Raw genomic sequence first — 20,638 nt, 5'->3', positions numbered from 1 at the left:
CGCTAAAAACCAGAAGGGGCCCCTGCCCTCTCTGGGCTCTCATTCTAACAGAAAAGGCTACTCAGGACGGTCAGGGATCTGTGTGCAGATAAAATACAGGACGCCCAGTTAAATGTGAATTTCAGATAAACAATAAGGCTTTGGTATAACTATGTCCCATGTAATATCTGGGACATACTAAAAATGTATTCGTTTGAAATTCATTCATGTTTAAATGGGAGGACTGTACTTTTATTTGCTAAACTTGGCAGCTCTATCGGGTCCCCTCTGAGGTTACGTCCTGAGGGGCGCAGGGGTTAACAGGATGGGGAGGGCGTGAGGAGTGCCTTAAGTAGTTGAAAGGCACATGCTAAGGCCCTGAGGCAGGACTTGGTGTAACTATTAATTCGTATTCTAGCTGTGAAGTTATTGCTACCTGGAATCTCCCCCGACCCGGCCCTCCCCCGCCCACCGCCTGCCGTAGTCAAATCACGCCCAACTCGAGATTCCAAACCGCGCCCTTGCAGATGGGGAAACTAAGGCTCGGAGGCGGAGAATCCAGGCCCGGGACGGGCGGAGACGAGACCCAGAATTCGACGCGGGCGGGGACACATCCTCGGTGAATGCATCTTCGGTGCGGGCGGAGACGAGCACCAGAAAGCGAAGTGGGCGGGCGAGAACAAAATCCAGAAAACAACACGGGCGGAGTCGAGAACCCAAAAGCGACGTGCGCGGGGACGAGAAGGAGAATCGAGGTTCCGCGCGGGCGGAGACGAGAAGCAGCGCTCGGGCACGCGGGGACGGCGGCCGGCGCGGGCGGGCGCGGCCTTTGTCTCCACCTCCAGAGCGCTCCGCGGCTGCACCCGCCCGATGAGCCCGCGGCCCCCCGGCGCTCGGGCCGCCCGCAGCCCCTGACCTGACCTGGCCTCGCCATGGCCGAAAGCACCTCCAGCGCCGGGGGCACGTCCCTGGAGGGCGAGCGTGGCAAGAGGCCCCCGCCTGAGGGCGAGCCTGCAGCCCCGGCGTCTGGAGTTCTGGGTATGTGTGAGGTGGCTGTATCTGACAGGGTTGCAGGTGCCTGTGGTGCGCGCGGCGGCTGGACGGGGAGTGGGATTGGGGTCAGCCGTCCCGGGCCTGGAGTCCAGTTGAGGGGACGGCTTCTCCCGGCACTGCGGCTGCGGCGGGGCCAGCGCGGCTGGGACGGTACAAGAAGCGGGGGTCTCAGAGCAGAGACTCGGACACGCCCCTCCGACAGCCCCGGCCTGGGGTTGAGCTCTGTCACCCCTTTGGGTTACCGGATCGCAGCCCGACAGGGATGCGCTTGAGATAGCCTCTCCGCAGAGGATAAAGAATAATACGGTCCTGGGTTCGAATCCCAGCTCGCCTGTGTGACCTTGGGTGCGTGACTTAAACGCCCTGGTCCTCAGTTTCCTCACCTGTGAAATGGGGGTAAGAACCGCGCCCAGCTATGAGGACGCGCTGGCATGATGTGGTGAAGCGCTCGGGGCTGCTAGTGAGCGCCCTATCGATTGTGGTTTTGGAGGCGGAGCTGGGCCTCAAGAATGAGTAAGATTTGTAAGGGAGGACCTGGGGGAAGGGCATTCCTGGAGGAGGGCCGGGCTGGTGCAAGGACGTGGAGGGAAGGAAACTAGCCAAGGCCAAAGCTTGCAGGTCCCCGAATGGCGGACTGAGAGCAGAGGAGCCGTGGCGAGTGTGCGAGCAGGCGCTAGGGCTGGAAGGATGAAACTGGAGGCTGGGGTCCCGGTCTGGGAGTGGCCTGACCTGAGCCCTGTCCCGCCTGCCCCCTAGATAAGCTTTTTGGGAAGCGACTCCTGCAGGCTGGTCGCTACCTGGTGTCTCACAAGGCGTGGATGAAGACAGTGCCCACGGAGAACTGCGACGTGCTGATGACCTTTCCAGGTACCCATGCCCGCCGCCTGCCTGGTGCCCAGATGGGCTCCCCTGAGCTGGGCTCCCCTGAGTAGGAGTCTGTAAGAGGCCTTGTGGCAGGAGCCATCAGTGTCTGTGCCCCTTGGCAGACACGACTGATGACCACACGCTGCTATGGCTGCTGAACCACATCCGCGTGGGCATCCCCGAGCTCATCGTGCAAGTCCGCCACCACCGCCACACGCGTGCCTATGCCTTCTTCGTCACCGCCACGTATGAGAGGCGAGTCTCTGTCCCTGGCCTCTCGCTGACCCTGCTACCCAGTTCCCCGCCCTTTCAAGCACCAGCTGTGAGGTCTAGCGCCCTGCATTCGTCCCAGGTGGCCGCCAGGTACACCAACCCGAGCTCCAGGATGGTGAGCGAGGGTCTCCCCATGACCTCACCTCCGTGTCTTCCTGGCAGCCTACTTCGAGGAGCCGACGAGCTGGGTTTGCGCAAAGCGGTGAAGGCCGAGTTTGGCGGGGGCACCCGTGGCTTCTCTTGCGAGGAGGACTTCATCTACGAGAATGTGGAAAGTGAGCTGCGCTTCTTCACCTCCCAGGTGCGGCCAGCTCTGGCTCCCAGTGCGCAGCCCTAGCCCGTGGGCCGCTGCTCCCTGTGCTCAAGCCCTGCCCTGTCCACTGCAGGAACGCCAGAGCATCATCCGCTTCTGGTTGCAGAACCTACGCGCTAAGCAGGGCGAGGCGCTGCACAACGTGCGCTTCCTGGAGGACCAGCCAATCAGTAAGCAGGCGGGACTAACCTCCAATCGCATGTGGGGAGTTGGGTGGGGCTCTTAGAATACAGCCTATCAATGCAAGAGGGCGGGGCCTAGAAAACGGACCTAAAAGCTGGTGAAGAATTGGGTGGGGCCTGGAGACATAAAATAAGGTGAAGAGGTGTGGCCTTAGCATAGGGGTGGGGCTTACTCCCCGGGAGGCCTGCCCAAGAGAAACTGTTCTCTGGGTCTGGGATAGGGTAGGGGCAGGACCATGGACAGCACTCCATGCACTGTGTGGTGGGGCCCTGGCCTCAGTTTCCTCTCCAAGAGACCAGCTGCTGAGAGTTCACCCCTTCTGACGCCGGCTCTGCACCATTCCTCAGACGTTCGGAGCAGTGAACTGAGGCCAAATGGCTTTATTTATTTATTTATTTATTTATTTATTTATTTATTTATTTTTAAAGATTTTATTTATTTATTCGACAGAGATAGAAACAACCAGCGAGAGAGGGAACACAAGCAGGGGGAGTGGGAGAGGAAGAAGCAGGCTCATAGCAGAAGAGCCCGATGTGGGGCTCGATCCCAGATCGCCAGGATCACGCCCTGAGCCGAAGGCAGACGCTTAACCGCTGTGCCACCCAGGCGCCCCTCAAATGGCTTTATTTAAAAATAGGGTTCCACACTGTGACCCCACCCTCCCACGTGGATTCCTGCACCCACCCCCCACCCCGCCTGCCTCTGCACCTCCCAAATTCTGAAGGAGAACCAGATATTCTGCCCACTCAGAACTCCTCCCCTGGGAAGAGCCTCTGAAGATTTAAAAGAAGGGAAAAACTGTGACTTGGGTTTCGGCCAGGGGAGAGGGCTGGCCAGGCCAGGCACAGGCAGAAGGATGGGGCTCACCTGCTCTTGTCCCCCAACAGTCCCTGAGTTGGCGGCCCGCGGCATCATCCAGCAGGTGTTCCCGGTCCATGAGCAGCGCATCCTGAATCGCCTCATGAAGTCGTGGGTGCAAGCTGTGTGTGAAAACCAGCCTCTAGGTGCGGCCCCAGGTGGGGGGTGTGCGGGAGTCTCTAGAAGCGGGCAGGGCTGACGGGGCCCCCACTGTGCTCCTGGCAGATGAGATCTGTGACTACTTTGGAGTGAAGATTGCCATGTACTTCGCCTGGTTGGGCTTCTACACATCAGCGATGGTATACCCAGCTGTCTTTGGCTCTGTCCTGTACACATTTACAGAGGCTGATCAGGTGCTGGAAGTGGGCTGGGCAGGGGCTGGGGTGCCTGAGACACCCTCCTCCCTGGCCAACCTGGCCAACAGCTCAGCCTTCCGCCATCCCCAGACAAGCCGGGATGTATCGTGTGTGGTTTTTGCCCTCTTCAACGTCGTCTGGTCAACCCTGTTCTTGGAGGAGTGGAAACGGAGGGGGGCAGAGCTGGCCTACAAATGGGGGACACTGGACTCACCTGGGGAAGCTGTGGAGGAACCACGACCCCAGTTCAGGGTCAGTCGGGGGTGTCTGAGTCCAAGGACTCCAAGAATGAGAGGGGGAGGTGGGGGGCACTGCAGGGGCAAAGACAAGGTGTGAAATAGGGCTGCAGCATCAGAAAGGGTATGCCGGGTGGGGGGCTCTGCATGCTCCAAAGGAGAGGTGTGGGAAATTGCATTTGAGGGACTGGGAGAGGGGGACTAGGTGGGGGTACCACAAAAGCAAAGGCGTGGTGTGGTGGAGGGAAATTGAATTCAGAGGCCTTGGGAAGGGTGTGTGGGGGCAGGGGCAGCCCCTCCGGCTCCATGCTGAACCCCACCCCCACCCTCTGACAGGGTATCCGGCGCATCAGCCCTGTCACGCGGGCTGAGGAGTTCTACTACCCACCCTGGAAGCGGCTGCTCTTCCAGCTGCTTGTGAGTCTCCCCTTGTGCCTCACCTGCCTGGCCTGCGTGTTTCTGCTCATGCTCGGCTGCTTCCAGCTGCAGGTGACCTCCGGCCCCCAGCCCCGGCCTTGGCCCTGACCTGGCCACCCCCGGCCCAGGTCCACTCTGGGCTGAGCCAGATGCCTGGGTGACCCGTGAACCCCCTGCCCCTGCAGGAGCTGGTGCTGAGTGTGAAAGGGCTGCCCCGTCTTGCCCGCTTCCTGCCCAAGGTTGTGCTGGCCCTGCTGGTCAGTGCCAGTGCCGAGGGCTATAAGAAGCTCGCCATCTGGCTCAACGACATGGGTACGCCCTGCAAGGGGAGGTCCTGCTGCCCTGGGGAGGAAGGTCCCTACTGCCCTTCAGGGCCCCCGCTGCCTTCAGGGGGCCTGGGCCACCTCCTTACTCATCCCCTCGGCCCCCAGAGAATTACCGGCTGGAGAGCGCCTACGAGAAGCACCTCATCATCAAAGTCGTCCTGGTGAGTGGCGGCCAGCAGGCGGGCAGCGAGGGCTCTGTGTGGGGCGCAGGAGTGGCTCCTGGGGGCAGGGCAGCCGAGGGATTGCCCACTGCTTCCTTCCCGCAGTTCCAATTCGTCAACTCCTACCTGAGCCTCTTCTACATCGGCTTCTACCTCAAGGACATGGAGCGCTTGAAAGAGGTGAGACCCCAGCCCAAGGCAGTGCCCCCCAGTGGCGGCCAGTGGGGGGCCGGACTTGGCCCAAGGGGTCCACGGGCTCTCCAGCCCCTCCCCCCCCTCCTCCATCCTTCTCTCTCTGTCCGTCTGTCCGTGTGTCCTCTCTCTGCCTGTCGCCCCCCCATCTGTCCGTCGGTCCCTCCACAGCTCCTGCTCGTCCTGTCCCTGTCCCAGAGCCTCGAGCGGCAGCTTCGGGCGGTGCTGGTCCCGCTCGCGGCCCTGCGGTTCCGCCTGCTCCTCCTCTCCCTCCGGGGCCGCCTGCTCATGGCCCGGGCCAAAGTATGGGCAGATGGCGAGCCCGCAGGGCCTCGCCAGGGCGGGCAGTGTGGCTGTGCTTGGGGCCTCATGCTGCCTGAGCCAAGGGTGCATGTTCCAAGGGGCTGGGCTCTGCTGATGGGATGCAGATGGCAGGGCCTCTCGAGGCCCTGGGCACCAACGGAGCTCCTGGGCAGTGCCGCAAGCAGGGGGCCCTGAACCACAGCAGGGGGGAAGCACACGTTGCAACCCCAGGCGGTCGGCTAGGAGCGCTGTGGCCTGCTGGGCTATGTTTTGGCAGAGGACTGGTGGGAGAGGCTGCAGAGGTTGACAGCTGGGGTCTCCGTGTCCGGGGACATCTAAATGGGGTGGAGTCAGCAATTGGGTTCAGGGCATGTGTCTGGAAACTTGCTCCTGGAGGGCGGGTACCCCGCCCCAGCAGCCTGCCCTGGTGCCCCGGGCCCCGCCTGCGCCCCACGTGGCCTCTCTCCTCCCCCTTCCTGCCCCCAGATGCTGGCCACTCTGCTGATCACCCGCCAGTTCCTCCAGAACGTGCGCGAGGTCCTGCAGCCGCACCTGTACCGGCGGCTGGGCCGCGGCGAGCTCGGCCTGCAGGCAGCCTGGGAGCTGGCCCGTGCCCTGCTCGGCCTGCTGAGCCTCCAGCGCCCTGCACCCCGTCGCCTTGAACCCCAGGCCGAAGAGGGTGGCGGTGGAGGTGGCAGCGGGGGCCGCAGGTGTCTCAGCGGGGGCTGTGGGGCACCAGAGGAGGAGGAGGAGGCCACTGTGGAGCGGCGGCCGGCAGGGGAAGGTGGGGAGGTGGGGGACGGGCCTCGGGGGGCCAAGGAGGAAGAGGAGGAGGATGAAGAGGAGGAGGAGGAGGAGGAAGATGACGAGGAGGAGGGCGAGGACAGCAGCCTCCTGGACTGCGGGCTCCGGCTGAAGAAGGTCAGCTTTGCTGAACGAGGGGCTGGGCGGCGGCGGCCTGGCCCGGAGGCCCTCCTGGAGGAGGGGAGCCCCACTATGGTGGAGAAGGGGCTGGAGCCGGGAGTCTTCACGCTGGCCGAAGAAGACGATGAGGCCGAAGGGGCTCCCGGCAGTCCTGAGCGGGAGCCTCCGGCCGTCTTGCTCCGCCGGGCTGGGGGTGAGGGCCGTGACCAGGGGCCAGATGGGGGCCTGGACCCAGAGCCAGGCTCAGGTGACTCGGGCCGGAGGCAGCGGCGGCAGAACCGGTCGTCTTGGATTGACCCACCCGAGGAGGGGCCCTCACCCCAGCTCACCCAGGCCGAGCTTGAGAGCTGTATGAAGAAGTACGAGGTGAGGAGGGCGTCTGAGGCCCAAGACCAGGCCCTCAAAGGGGCAGGGCATGTGGCCTGAGGGTGGAGGTAGGGGGCGTGACGAAATGGGGCCCTGGATGTGGTTGGGAACTTCTGGAGGGGGAGCTCTGGGTCCATTCAGGATAATCTGAGGGCGGGAGGCAGGCTTGAAAGAAGAAGGGAGTCAAAGGAAGGAGGCATCGGGTCTGAGGGAGGGGGACCAAGGCCACACCCAGGCACCCGCCTGCAGGACACGTTCCAGGACTACCAGGAGATGTTCGTGCAGTTCGGCTACGTTGTCCTCTTCTCGTCCGCCTTCCCTCTGGCTGCTCTGTGCGCCCTAGTCAACAACCTCATTGAGATCCGGAGTGACGCCCTCAAGCTGTGCACAGGGCTGCAGCGGCCCTTCGGGCAGCGGGTGGAGAGCATCGGCCAGTGGCAGGTGTGGGGAGCGGCCGAGGACTCAGAGCCAAGGCCCGGAGGGAGTCGGGGGGCACTGGGGAGGGGCAGGAGGCCCGGGAAGGGTGGCCGGACCCCATCTGAGCCCCCCCCGCCCCCGCTCCCCACGTTCCCCTGCAGAAGGTGATGGAGGCCATGGGAGTCCTGGCCATCGTGGTCAACTGCTACCTAATCGGCCAGTGCGGGCAGCTGCAGCGTCTCTTCCCCTGGCTCAGCCCTGAGGCGGCCATCGTGTCTGTGGTGGTGCTCGAGGTGGGGCCGGTGGCTGGGTGGAGGAGCTGGGGGGGGCGGCAGGGCATCCCCAAGCCTGCAGCCTCCTCCTCTGTTGCCTCAGCACTTCGCCCTGCTTCTCAAGTACCTCATCCATGTGGCCATCCCTGACATCCCAGGCTGGGTGGCCGAGGAGATGGCCAAGCTTGAGTACCAGCGCCGGGAGGCCTTCAAGGTACGCGGGTGGGTGGCCAGGCTCGGTGGACGCCTTCCCCCAGCGGGCCTTCTCCGCCTGGCCTGGCTGGCAGCCAGCTTCTTAGCAGGAGGGAAGAGGTACAGAGTCCGGTGTCATAATTAGCACGCCGCCCGGGCCGGTCCCTCCTGGAATCCCCGGTGGCATCCAGCAGCAGGCTGGCACTTGTGAACCTTTAGTCATCGCCAGCGCACCAGCAGTGTCCTGGTTGGGGCCAGGGACACAGCTGATGCTTCCTAGAAGCCCAGCTCCTGCCACATTCCTCAGAAAGCTGCACAGTGGGCCAAAGAGCTCGCCAGCGCCAGGCGGCGCTCTCCGTGATGGCGGAAATGTTCCGTGTCTGCGCCGTGTGGCCCCTCACTACTGGTGGCTGTCGGGCACTTGAAATGGGGCTGGTACAACCGAGGGACAGAATTCTTATTTTATTTTATTTTAGTTGTTTAAATTGACATTGACAAAGCCACATGTGGCTCCCGGACTGGCCAGCGTGGACTCCGGTCTGTGCCAGTCGGGACTCTGTCTGTCAGGGGTTCTGAGGGCCCAGTATGTGTTTACATTCTCCCAGTTCTTAAGGCAGTGTCTAGCACATGGCTGGGGACAGAGTTGGTAGCTGGTAATGTTCGTTCTCATCTCAATTCTCAGAAAGCGCTGGCATGGATCCAGGAATGCAGTTGGTGCCTAATAAGTGGTTAGATCTCTGCCTACTTCCTCAGAGAGCCTCAGGGTGGGTCCAGGGAAGCAGCTGGTGCCCAATAAATGTTTGGAACTCTTGCCACTTCTGCAAAGAGCAGCCGCATGGGCCTGGGGCCTCGGCTGGCCCCTGCTCACACACCCTTCCGCCCAGTGCCTGTAATGGCTCTGTTCCGCCCCCAGAGACATGAACGCCAGGCCCAGCACCGCTACCAGCAGCAGCAGCGGCGGCGGCGGGAGGAGGAGGAGCGCCAGCGCCACGCGGAGCACCATGCCCGGCGAGAGCGCGATGCCGGTGGCCGGGAGGAGGCTCGAGCCGAAGGCTCGGGGCTGGACCCCGCTGCCCCTGAGAAGGCCTCTGCCAAGGCCAAGGGCAGCGGGGCAGGTGGCCACGGGCAAGAGCGGCCCAAGCGCCCGGGGTCCTTGCTGGCACCCAACAACGTCATGAAGCTGAAGCAGATCATCCCGCTGCAGGGCAAGTTCCTGTCGTCTGGGGCTACATCCTCACTGGCCAGTGCGGGGGCCGGCCCTGCCGCCCGGCCACCCCCTGCCCAGTCACCCACGGGGAGCGACACCCGCCTGCCAGCCTTCCTCAGCTTCAAGTTCCTTAAGTCGCCTGAGACCCGGCGGGACCCAGAGCGCAGCCACTCACCTCCCAAGGCCTTCCACGCCGGCAAGCTCTTCCCTTTCGGCGGGGCCCGGGCCGACACCGGGTCCAATGGGGCAGGTGGGCAGGCCCGGCTGGACGGGACCCCCGGCGGTGGAGGAGGCCGAGCCCAGCGGAGTGGGCCGGTGGACGAGGCTGCGGCTGAGGAGCCGGACGCCCCCCGGCCTGAAGAGGAAGGCTCAGGTCACAAGCTTTAACTCGGGGGTGGGGACTCTGGGCCGGGCTTTGCGGGAAGGGATGGGGTGGCCAGGCCTGGGGAGAGGGGCTAAAGGGGACAGAGGAGGCCCGGTCTCTGGTACCGGATGGGAACCTGGGTATGTGGTACGTGGAGCCTCTCAGTCAAAGCCTGCTCAGTGTCTCCAGGACCCCGACAGCCAAAGCCCCCCCATCCCAGTGCCCCTCCCAGGGCACCCTGTCCACCACGCTCGGGGGCCAGGAAAGATGAAGGAGGCTTCTTCACCACCCGGCCCAGGCTCTCCTGCCCCTATGAGACCCCACACCCAGCTCACTGGGGGGACTGCCCCCCCCCAGGCCTCTATGCAAGTCCCCACCCTGCAGCCCAGCTGTTCAAGGAGGCCTTCCTTGGAGGTGGGGGCTGGAGCTGCCCCCCTGGGGAGCTCGGGGTGCTCGGCCACAGGCTGCACCCACATCCGTGCCGAGTAGAGGTGCCAGCCTCATGCCCCCCACGCCCACCTTGCCGGCCCCAACCCCAGCCCAACCCAGCCCTGGGCTCCAACAGCTCATCCCCCAGGGAGCCCAAGAGGTGGCAGCTGCAGCACCAGGGACGCAGGTCAGAAATCAGAGGGACTTCCTCAGACTGTCCTCTCCCCATGATGGGGAGGGGCCCAGTGCCCAGAGGCAGGGGATGCACCAGAAGACGCCCACCCCTTGTCACTGATCAGAAGCAATAAGGCCCTCGATGTGCCTGGAAGCCCGGGAGTTAGCGCAGGCAGGGTCTGAGCCGGGTCCGGCGGCGGGGGCGGCACCCCCCCGGAACGGCCCCTCTCGCCTCCGCAGGGACAGCGCTGGCCCCGGTGGGCGCCCCTGCCCTCCGCACCCGCCGCAGCCGGAGCCCCGCGCCGCCGCCAACGCCGCTGCCCCGGCCCCCGACGCCGCCCGCAGGCTGCTGGCAGTGGGACGGGCCGTGGGGCTGCGGGGGCGAGGGCGCCGCCCCCCGCCAGGCCCCCGCCCCCGCCGCCGCCGAGTGCCCGCCCTGCGCCCTCGCGGGGCCCCCGCCCGCCCCGCAGCCCCTGCCGGGGGACGCCAGCTTCTACAGCCTCCCGCCCCCGCCGCTGCCGCCCACCTCAGAGCCCTCAGAGCCCCCGGCGCCCTCTCCCAGCCCCAGCCCCAGCCCCCAGGCCGTGTGCTGGCCCAGCGGCTGGCATTAGCTCCGCCCGCCCTGCCTTCCTGTTCTCATATGCAATACCAGTCCGTGGACCGGGGCGGCGGCCGCCACCGAGAAAACGCGCTTCGGCCCGACGGCCCCCAGTATTGGCTGCCCTCCCTGGGGCAGGGCCGGGGGCCGGGCCCCCCCTATCTGCCGTTTTCCTTTCGACCGGGATGGGGGAAACGAAAGGAAACCCCAAAAAACCAACAGAAAACACAGAATAGGCGATTATTTATTTGTTTTTAATTTATTTTGTCATATTTTTGTAAAACGGCAGAAATGCAATAAAAAGTATATTTCAACAGTGCCCGAGGACAGAGCAGTGGAAGGGGGATCAGGGGGCCCAGTGACTTGTAGTTGGTCCTGGCTTTGGGGGGACCTAGCAGGCCTAGGGTGGGTGCCCCTCCCATCCTGTGACCCTTGGGGGCCTCCTCCTAAGAACTGGGTCTTGAGGCCACAGATGGAAAACTCCAGACTGCACCAACTCTGAGTCGGCCCAGATTTGGGGGCCAACTCCAGGCCTGGGGCCCCTGGGAGGAGCTGCAGAGCTTCAGGCCCTGGCTTCAGCCTCCTAGACAAAGTAAGAAATCTCAAAGTGTTGAAAAGACTCAGCAGTTTGGGTGCCAGACCTGGGTCCTGAGTTGGCCTTGGCCCTGCAGGGTGACGGATGTGACACAGTCCTCTTGGCCTCACTTTCTGGCATAACTGCCCCCCCAGGCTGCCACCTGAAGAGCCACATGTGGTAGAAAGAACTTGGGGTATGAAAATCAGAAGGCACCTGGCACCAGAGTCTGGATGTTGAGGGGATGGCACTTTCGGGGATGGCATTGGGGAGTGGCCAGGACGCCCCGCTGTGGGACCGCTGTCAGACCCGAGTTGTTGGGACTCTTCGCTGTGTGGTCAGGAATGGGACACGGCCCCTCCCACTCTCAAGCGTGTCCACAGCCAAAGGCTCAGAGCCTGATGGGCCCTGCCCCATGGCTGGGGGAGCCCAGCGGAGCCAGTGTAAGGAAGGGGCACTTTGGAGGGCTGTGAAAGAGAAACCAGGGTTCACTGGAGGCAGGAGAGCAGCCTGTGCAAAGGCACAGAGGTGTGGGAAGGCCGAGTTTGGTGTCTGAAGGAGCAGAGGAGTAAGGGGGTGGTCCCAAAGGCAGGAGAGGTGGGCAAAGGCTGGCTGAGGAGCCTGCACTTGGAGACCTTGGTGGGCCCTGGCCATGGATGACACTGACAGATGAACCCAGTCCCTCAAGGGGAAACCAGAGCCAGAGAGGTGAGGGCAGGGGTGCCACCTGCTCCCCGTTCCCACTGTCCTGTGGCCTTTGAAGCTGAAGGGTGCTTACTAATAGACACCACGTGCCTGCCTAGGGTCAGACCAAGCCCTGGGACTAGGGATTCCAAGGTGTCTGAGAGCCTCTGGGGACTCAGGCCACCACAGCACCACCGAAGTCAGCTTGTATTTCGTGAGCACCTGCCTTGTGACCACAGGGACTCAACACAGGTGTAAATGCCACTGACAGCTGGGAGGAAAAGCCCCTTGGCCCCACGGCACAGTTAGGTGGTGAACCCCAGAACCTTCTATCCTAGGAAGCGCTGGGTGGCCCAGGCTGGAGTGATCTGGCTCAGGCAGGGAGCTCCACAGTGATAATCTGGGGTTGGCACCCCTGAAGGCCTGGCTCAACACCCCCACTTCCCCCAAAGCCACAGCACTCAGCTCCCAGACCATGGCCCCCCACTTGGGGCTGGGTGCAGGGGGAGAAGCAGTGTTCCCCCTGGCTCCAAGCCCAGCGTCTGAAGCCTCAAACCTTCTGCCTGGAGCCTGAATGACCCCCACGTTTCCAAGCTCAGGCCCAAACCCAGCCACGCTGACAGCCCACGATTGGCTGTGTAACCTGCTGACCAACAGCCCCCGGGCTGGGTGTTTCTCGCAGCTCCATGTGCCTCGTTTTTGAACCAGGGGCACTTGAGGCCGGGCCACCTGGGCTGTCTCCACGATGGCTGGCGGGCATGCCACCCTGACCCAAGGCATCCAGGGCGTGGGGCTGACCAGTTATGTCCTTGGTGACATGGACCATCTCTCAGGGGTGTGCTGGTCCTCCGGGACACCTTGACAGGTGAGGCATGGGAGTGGGTCCGGGTAGGTCTTGGCTCTGAGCGAGGTGGCCACAGCAGGCCCATGAGAGAATCCAGTGGGTCCCGGGGCCCTGGCACGTAGGGGCCCTTCTTGGCTCCTCTTGGTGATGACGAGACGATTCTCAGTGGCTCCGTCCTCTGGGGCTGAGGCACACGGAGCAAAGACGCGAGGTCGAGTAGGAAAGATCCTTTTATTGGGGTGGACACGGAGCACGCACTAGTCCATGATAAAATGACTTAAGAGAAAGATCCGGAAATGCCGACTTCTCCCCCTGGCACATATTCAGGGCAAAGCCTGGGCACGGAATAGGTCCCAGCCAAGTCTTTAAGGCCCGGACTGGAGAGTAGGAGCAGGGAGAAGGGCTCCCACCCATTCTGTCGGGCTACAGCAGGGCCCCGGCTCTAGACCCTTGCAGACACGCTCTGTTTTTTCCGGAGGAGAACTGGGGTGGAGGGGGTGGAGGGCAAAAGGGGGGCCTGGGGGAGGGTTGTGAATAACAATGTTGTTTTTTAAAAAGCATCTACCAACATCACACTACTGGGTCTGACGTCCCCTTTAACCATCGCTTGGTACATTTTACAGCATAAATAAAAACTCAAGGAAAATAAATACATCGGCTCCTATGAGGTTGGAAGTGGTATGGATGGTCAGGTGTGGGTGGGCCGGTGGGGGGCAGGGCGGGGGGCGCTTACACAAGGCGGGTGGGCGAGGAGCAGACAAGACAGGAGGCGCCTGTTGGGGAGTGAGAGTCTTAAGTGTCCTCGTGCATGTCCGGGCTGTCGGTCCGTGCGACCTTGCGGGGGGGTGCCGAGCTCTCACCCTCAAGGTCCACTTGCTCCTGGTCTCTCTTCTTGGCAGCATTCTGTGAGGAAAAGGAAGGAGGCGGGGTGTAAATCTTCACTTAGGTGAGCCCCTGAAATCCTGTTGCTGGTCCTGGAGCGGGGCACTCAAGCCAGCACCCCCCCCGACCAGACCTTCCTGGCTCAGCCAGTCTTCAGGGCCGCTGGCCTGGGACTGCCAGGCATTTCCTGGGCACTGTGAGGAGTCCCCACCGCTGGCCAACAACCCATACACCGTCCAGAATGGGTGGAGAAGCAGGCTGACTAGCCTGGGGGGTGGGGTGGGGGGCAAAAAGCACTCAGGAGCCACCCAGGGGAGACATGCATTGCCACAAAAGAGGAAAGTGGGCCTGTGCGGGAAACTCTCCTTTCCCCCCTGGTGGGAAGCAAGGTCTGTGGGGTGGGCAGGAGGACACAGTGGGCTCAGCAGCTTTAGATTTTCTAAGCAGTCACTTCATCATGGGGTCCCCCTCCAGCCTGGCCCATAGCAGATCACTGTCTGATGTTCAGTGTGAGGCAACCCCCCCCCAAACTATGATACAGAACACATGCACATCTGCATTCAAGAAAAAGAAAAAACGCGGGCGCCTGGGTGGCTCAGTCAGTGAAGCATCTGCCTTCAGCTCAGGTCATGATCCTAGGGTCCTGGGATCAAGTCCTACATCAGGCTCCCTGCTCAGCGGGGAGTCTGCTTCTCTCTCTCCCTCTGCCCTGCCCCCCACTTGTGCTCTCTCTCTCAAATAAAATCTAGAAGAAAGAAAGAAAGAAAGAAAGAAAGAAAGAAAGAAAGAAAGAAAGAAAGAAAGAAAGGAAGGAAGGAAGGAAAAGAAAGAAAGAAGGAAATGAAAAAATGTCCTCTGTCAGAAAGGCAGCCTCGGAGGGGGGATGGGGGGCGGCTTTTCACTGCAACTATACCCATCTGTATCCCCTAGAATTGTCACCATGTATACATTTCAACATCGAACAAAGACTCTAGGTAATAACATGAGGTCTATCTGCCGCCGGAGGCTGTGGGGAGCCAGGCCTCTGTGCTATCCGGGCCTTGGTGCCGCCTGACAAGCCCTGGCCCATCCCTGAGCACCAGAACCCTATGGCCTCCACACTGCCGTGCACTCCTCTGAAATCCTCTTCCCCCGCCTCCGTGGCCTGGCAAACTCGGATTCAGCCGTCAAACACCTGGTCTCCCAGCCACCTGTGTCCTCCACACTTGGCGCCCCCCTGCTGGCCACCACAGTCCCCACGAGTTCTAGCACCTCAGCCGTACGTGCCTTACCTTTTTGTCCCATTGCTGATGTAGGTAGCGCAAAAGGATGTTTGTCTTTTCTGTCACAATGACTGAGGAGAAAAAGCAGAGAAAGTTGCAGGCAGAGGTGACCCAGCCCCCACCTCGACCTGCAGTGCCCCTCCCAGGACAGGCGCTCACCCCTCCCTGGTTTCCCGCCCGTCTCTGCCCTGCGTGGCCTAGCCGGGGCTGCCAGTCTGCACTCCGAGCACAGGGGATTTCGGGAAGCCTAGTGTTTTTGCTCCCAAATACACAGCTACTACCAGGGCCCAAGCTTGCTGCTCCACCTGGGCCCCCGCTTTCTTGGGAGAGACCGAACCTTCTGCCACATGTGGGAGTCCCCCCTGGGGCAGGGGAATGAGCCCCAGCACACAGGTCCAGGCAGACCAGGAACACAGATCTACACAGCTGTGCCCCAGGGACCACAGAACCCACCATGCAAGGTCCAGGTAGCTTCTTCGTCACAATTAAAATAAAACACCGCAACCGCAGTAACGCCGGGGTCCTCCTGCTCCGCAGGCTCTGTGCCCTTCTCTGCAGGCCCCTCTTCCTGGTGGCCCCCCCTCCCTGAGCTGCCTCCCCGAGGCTGGGCCAGATCCCCTCCCACAGAACAGTCATCTCGGGGTCTGTGACACGGTGCTGGCCGGGGTCACCCAAACTTATGGGAGCTGAAGGGGAGAGGGCTGGGGAGCAGCAAATGAGGGCTAATGAGGACCCCCTTGAAGCTGGATGTGGATGCCAGCATGTGGAGATTAGGAGGGCCCCACAGCAAGCCAGGCTTCCCTCTACTCCTACGGGCTGGCAGCTGACTGGCATCCCACGGGTCACTACCTACACTGGCCTGTGGCCCTTCCCTTCAGCAGCCAGGTTGAGACAGACTGACAGAGGCCACTCACTCTGTTCGGATGGGTACTCCCGCGTGGGCAGGTAGACTGAGGGACGTCGGTTCTGTAGGAGAGGTGGGAAGACATGGGTTAGGAGAGCTGGTAGGCTGACAGGGGCCCCCTCACCCCTCAATTGGGCACCCACCCTCCAACGAAGATAGAACAACGTGTGAAGATGTCGGGTGGGGCCGGGCTTAAAGACCAGCCTCTGTTCCTGGCGAGACCCCGAGGAATGCACACATCACCCCCTTCCCACTGGCAGCTCCCCGACCACGTCCAGGGCCCAGAGCACGCACTCACCGAAGCCTTGCACACAGAGTCAGCATGAAATCGACTAAAATTGCTTTTGTTGTAGACAGGCAGTCCTTTCAAAAAATCTGCCTAGAAGACAGGGAAGATGGTAAGTGAGACCAGGCAGCAGGCCGGGTCGCCCCTGGAGTTCCCGTAAGACTGGGCTTCTGGGTGACTTCCAGTTTCCGTCTTTTGTGTTCTTCTGTTAAGTTTTCCAGAACGCACCCATAAGCTGGCTACCTGATGTGCACACTGGGATGGCCAGGAAAAAGTAACTAGCCCTGGGAGAAGTGAGCGTTCTCTTTTGGAGTCCTCCCAACAGCCCTGTAACCAGGCAAAAAGTGGGACAACTGAGGCTCAATGAGGACAGGCCGTTTGGTTAAAGTCAGGAGGAAGCAGCAGGGTGGGAAGTCAGACCCGGGCCCAGACCTGACTTCTACGCTTGCTGAATATTAAACTCCTGGTCTCATTTCCATTTATCTACCTTGATAGAGACCTGGCATGGGGAAGGACTCATCTACCCCAAAAACCCTGTGGACCACAGTGACAATAAACAGGGGTGAGGGAGCAGGGGCCTGGGTGAAGGGGAGAGGGTGGCCGGGACACAGGCTGCCGCTCTACAAAAACCGGAGCCCAGGGGCAACTGAGCTCCCAAGTTCTAAGAAAACTCAGAAATCCAAGTTTTAATGTGCCATTGCCAGGTTTTTCAAGTTGGCTGAGCTTTTTAGAAAATGCTGTGTGGACGAAAGCAAACGGGTCTGTAAACGGGGGTCAGCTCAGGGGCTGCTCTTGGGGCCCACTGATGCGGAGGCTGCTCTGCGAGGGAGAATGCCCTGTCCACAGTACAGAGCCTTGCCCCTCACAGGGAGGGCCGGATTTTGCAGGCCCATGCCGCTGCCAGGAGCCAGCAACAGAATTCATTCACAGCCCTGACTCGTCAAAAGTCCTTTTTTCCTGACACTCGAGCATGAGCTGGACAAGAAAGGGCAAGGTTTCTGGAGGGGTAAGGCCCTGACTCTGGGAAGAAGGTGACTCTCAGTCATAAGATGGGGGCAAGAAAGGCCAGTGAGAGCTATGTCCACCTCTGGAAACTGAGGCACGAGAGCCTGAGGGATGCTCAGGGAGGGATGATGGCTGAGAGCTTGGGGTAGGGAGTGACTTCTCAGCAGAACAGGAGGGCAATGCTGTCATCAGGCCTGGAATGGGGCAGCTGGGGAGGGGTTCCCCACATGGCCCACCAGTAGCTGGAGTCACCTCATAATAAAGATGAGAAAATTGAGGCAGAAAGGTCACATGGTACTTGTCTGAGATCATCCAGCCCCAACAAGAAAACTAGGAAGCAGATTGAACCCAGGTTCACCCAACCTCAGAGGCCAAGCTCTTTGTGTTACATGCCATGCCAGTGCCTCAGTTTCCCTGCCTGAAAACCCAGGGCCCAGAGGCCCTGCAGGCTACATTAACCCTGCTTTGGGACACCCACCCCATACCTGAGCCCAAGCTAAGCAACCTCAGAAAGTGGCCCTTCAGGTATCCTTCACCACCCTCTAGGGCAGGTGGGAACAGATGTCCTCACCTCTGTGGGGCCCAGCCCTTCTTTTACAGGGCCCTACCAAGACCTTGGCAGTATGGACCAGCAACGGAATCTGGAATGTGGATAGGCCTCCCACTTCCACCCAGGAAGTGGCCCTCACATCTGGGTGACCTACTACCCTAGAGCCAGCTCCAAGCCCCTCAAACTTGCCTCCTCCATCCCAGGACCCCTGCCCCAACTCCACCCCAGACGACGGGCCCAGCTTCATCCATCCAGCGAGGCTTTCTTCAGGCTCCTACTATGTGACAGGCCCGGCACCAGGGCACTGCGGTAAGCCACAACGGGGCTGCTCTTGGTGCCGGGAAGCATCCCGTACGCAAGGACACAGGTGTGATTCAAGAGCTGTGCAGTGAATGCAGAGTGACCATGAAGACAGGGTGCTGTGAGGTGACGTGTGAGACCCAGGACAGCACTGGGGAAAGATGTGGCTGATTTGGAGGATCAGGAAGGGCTGCCCAGAGGCAACGATGCAGGCACGGAGACCTGAAGGGCGAGGAGGGGCTCCTATCCCTGCTCAAACCCCTCCACAGGCCTGGCTTGACTTGGCCCATGCTGTCCTCCTGCCACAAACCCCCTCCGTCTCTGCTGCTGCTGTGCCATCCTCCCAGAATGCCCCTCCTTTCTCCCTACCAACACCTACCAACCTCTCCACCCAGCTCAAAATCCCCCTCTGCCTCTTTCCTCTCTCCACACCTTGGAAGCCTCTGCCAGAGCCAAGATCACACCCCAGCGAGGTCATCTGTTTACACATCCACCCCCCTTGCTAGACTGGCTCCTCCCTGAGAGCAGAGGGCAGGGCAGGGCTGTGTCAATCCTGGACCCCTGGCAGGGCTCACATGGAGCCAGGTGGCAGAGAGGTGAGAGGTGCGGGAGCCCCACAGCTACACTCAATCCTGGCTGGGCCCCTCACTGGCTGTGTGACCTAGGGAAAGGGACCTCCCAGCCTAGAATGAGCTTCTCACAGAGCTCCCTTGAAGGCCAGCTGTTAACATCAATGTGTTTGTGCTGAATAAATGAATGAAGACGGTATGACCAGTATTTCCTGTCAGCTAAGCAGAAAAACAAGGCCTCAGACACAGGGGAAAAATCCTCACTCCAGCCAGACAAATCCTAGCCACAGTTCGGCCCAGATGCTGTCCACTGCCTCAGCAAACACTCATTGAACATGTGTGTGCCATCCCTGTGCAGGGAGCGCACAAGTGACCCATGCAAAGGGAGATGAAAAGAAAAGGTGTGCCAAGAGAGGTGAGACAAAGGGCCTCCTGAAGTCAGGAAGGGCTGCTCTGAGGAGGTGACGTTCACAGGAAGAACATTCCAGGCAGAAGGAGCAGCAGGTGCAAAGGCCCTGGGGTGGAAGGGACTTACGAGTGTGAGGACATGAAAACAAGGCCAGTATGGCTGGAGCTTGCAGAGGGAGGAATGAAGCGGGTAGAGATGAGGTCACAGAGGTGGACAGGGGCCTTGGGGGCCTTGGGGAAGCTGGGGTTTCATCTGGGTTACAAAAAGCCCCTGGAGTATCTTATATGCTAGAAAGTGGTATAATGAGATTTATATTTTAAATTACAAGCTCCCTCTGGTTCTGGGTGAATTACAGACCACCAATAGGGCAGGATGGAGGTAAGGAGACCAGGGAGGTGGCTGAGAAAAGCATCCAGGCAGGAGGCAGCAGTGCCTGGACCAGGGTAGGTAACTGTGGATGAATTCACGATGCATTCTAGAGGCAAAGCCATAAGAACTTCTTATGGATGGGACATTGGGGATGATGTTGCAGCAATGAATCAAGGACAACACCCAGGTTTAGGAACCCACATGCTAAGAACCCACTTTCCCATCTCCTCCTCCTTTTGCCTATCCCCGACCAAATTCCATGAGCTATGCGTTGTGAGCTGGGAACCTGGGCCCAGCGACAATGGGGTTTTGACTTGCCCTGACAAAAGCTTGCATCACCCGCGTCAGTCCTGGGGATGCCAAATAGTGGGGGATGGGGGGGCCTTGAGCACAACTCTGATGCCAAGTCACCATCCCACTTTACAGGGTCGGGAACAGAACCCCAAAGAACCATTATAGCCAAATCCCAGGACAAGTGGCCCAACCAGCTGGCATTATTCCCACTTAAAGATGAGAAGCCAGCTGGGAAAGGATGCCACCAGCCCCAAGTCCCCCAGCTCATCTGTTGAACGTTCACTGTCCTAAGCCCTTCATGACATCAGTTCTCTGAATTGCTACAACCCATCAGGTCTGGACTACTGCTACCTCCATTTAACAAGGAAGAGGGCTGGGGATCGGAGAGATGAAGTTGCTCCGTCCTAGGGGCAGGTCCGGGCCCAAAATGCTGGGGATGGGATCAGGTCTCTGGGGGACCTGGGCATTCTGTGATGTCGCACTTCCTTTGGCGACAAAGCCCCACATGTCACGATGTCAAGCCCCCTCCCCCGCCCCAATCCCCAGGCCGGGCTCCCAAACCCTCCTAAACTGGCGAGACCCAGGCCGGGCAAGCCGAGGACGAGGCCTGAAATGGGGGTCTCGGGGGACCCCACCCCCACCCCCACCCATTTCCGGGGGAGCAGCGACCCGGAAATGAATGAGTTGTCAGGGCCTGGAAGCCTAGATGGGGTCAGGGGTCGGAGAGAAGGAGCCGGGGCGGGGTCAGCAGGAAGCTCACAGCAGGGTCCCGAGGTTGAAGGTTATGGGGCAGAACGAGGGGCGGGGCGGGGCCTGAGGGGGCCGGGCAGGGAGGTGAGGGGCTTCAGGGATTACTAGAGGTGGGTGGGCCCGCGGCGCCATTTTGTTGAACGGAGGGGGAGTAGGGGCCCGGCAGCCTCTCTCACCATCTTCTGTTTCCTCCGTCGCTGCCTCAGCCACCGCCTCAGCCGCCGCCGCCGCCACCACAGCCGCCTTCTTAGCCGCCGCCGCACAGTAACTTCCAGCCACGGCACAGCCCACACTGATGGCGCCGCCGCCCTTCGCTCATTGGCCTATCCTCTAGCCCCGCCCCAGAATAGCAGCCTCTGTGCGCTCCCATTGGCCAGACCCCGCTAAATTACGCGTCCATTGGCCACCACTCCTCCTCCCTTCGTGGTCAAGTTCGGTTGAAGAAGCAAAACCCCGCCCGGGAATTGGAAGCGAAGGCAGCAAAATCCGGAAGTGGGTG

General features: G+C 61.0%; 2 protein-coding genes across 2 annotated transcripts; one reads left to right on the top strand and one right to left on the bottom strand.

Annotated features, from left to right (window-relative positions):
• Window positions 1-700: 700 nt before the first annotated feature.
• On the top strand, window positions 701-10,628 carry ANO8 (anoctamin 8). Its single transcript, XM_026500478.4, has 18 exons — window positions 701-1,017; window positions 1,789-1,899; window positions 2,019-2,151; window positions 2,332-2,470; window positions 2,556-2,652; window positions 3,553-3,669; window positions 3,749-3,876; window positions 3,970-4,131; window positions 4,452-4,604; window positions 4,718-4,844; window positions 4,964-5,019; window positions 5,125-5,199; window positions 6,001-6,804; window positions 7,054-7,245; window positions 7,383-7,514; window positions 7,597-7,707; window positions 8,599-9,265; window positions 10,100-10,628. The coding sequence occupies exons 1-18, from the start codon at window positions 912-914 to the stop codon at window positions 10,468-10,470; spliced, it is 3,681 nt and encodes a 1,226-aa protein (XP_026356263.2). The 5' UTR covers window positions 701-911; the 3' UTR covers window positions 10,471-10,628.
• Window positions 10,629-10,700: 72 nt separating this feature from the next.
• Window positions 10,701-20,454, bottom strand: DDA1 (DET1 and DDB1 associated 1). The gene is made up of 5 exons (XM_026500477.4): window positions 20,316-20,454; window positions 15,906-15,986; window positions 15,618-15,669; window positions 14,713-14,774; window positions 10,701-13,462 (listed from the first exon to the last, which is right to left on the bottom strand). Exons 1-5 carry the CDS (start codon window positions 20,316-20,318, stop codon window positions 13,352-13,354), a joined length of 309 nt encoding a protein of 102 aa, XP_026356262.1. The 5' UTR covers window positions 20,319-20,454; the 3' UTR covers window positions 10,701-13,351.
• Between the last annotated feature and the right edge of the window lie 184 nt (window positions 20,455-20,638).

The sequence above is a fragment of the Ursus arctos genome, unplaced genomic scaffold, assembly GCF_023065955.2.
Source record: "Ursus arctos isolate Adak ecotype North America unplaced genomic scaffold, UrsArc2.0 scaffold_14, whole genome shotgun sequence".
Taxonomy (NCBI): domain Eukaryota; kingdom Metazoa; phylum Chordata; class Mammalia; order Carnivora; family Ursidae; genus Ursus; species Ursus arctos.
Note: the sequence above shows the minus strand (reverse complement) of the source record. Positions and strands in the feature narration are given on the sequence as shown.

Excerpts from the sequence above, each read along its gene's own strand:
- ANO8 (XM_026500478.4), top strand. The coding sequence starts at position 912 with ATGGCCGAAAGCACCTCCAGCGCCGGGGGCACGTCCCTGGAGGGCGAG. Across the intron at positions 4,132-4,451 it reads AACCACGACCCCAGTTCAGG|GGTATCCGGCGCATCAGCCC; the intron begins GTCAGTCGGGGG and ends ACCCTCTGACAG. Across the intron at positions 7,246-7,382 it reads AGAGCATCGGCCAGTGGCAG|AAGGTGATGGAGGCCATGGG; the intron begins GTGTGGGGAGCG and ends GTTCCCCTGCAG.
- DDA1 (XM_026500477.4), bottom strand. Across the intron at positions 15,670-15,905 it reads ACTCTGTGTGCAAGGCTTCG|AACCGACGTCCCTCAGTCTA; the intron begins GTGAGTGCGTGC and ends CCTCTCCTACAG. Across the intron at positions 14,775-15,617 it reads GGAGTACCCATCCGAACAGA|TCATTGTGACAGAAAAGACA; the intron begins GTGAGTGGCCTC and ends TTTTCTCCTCAG.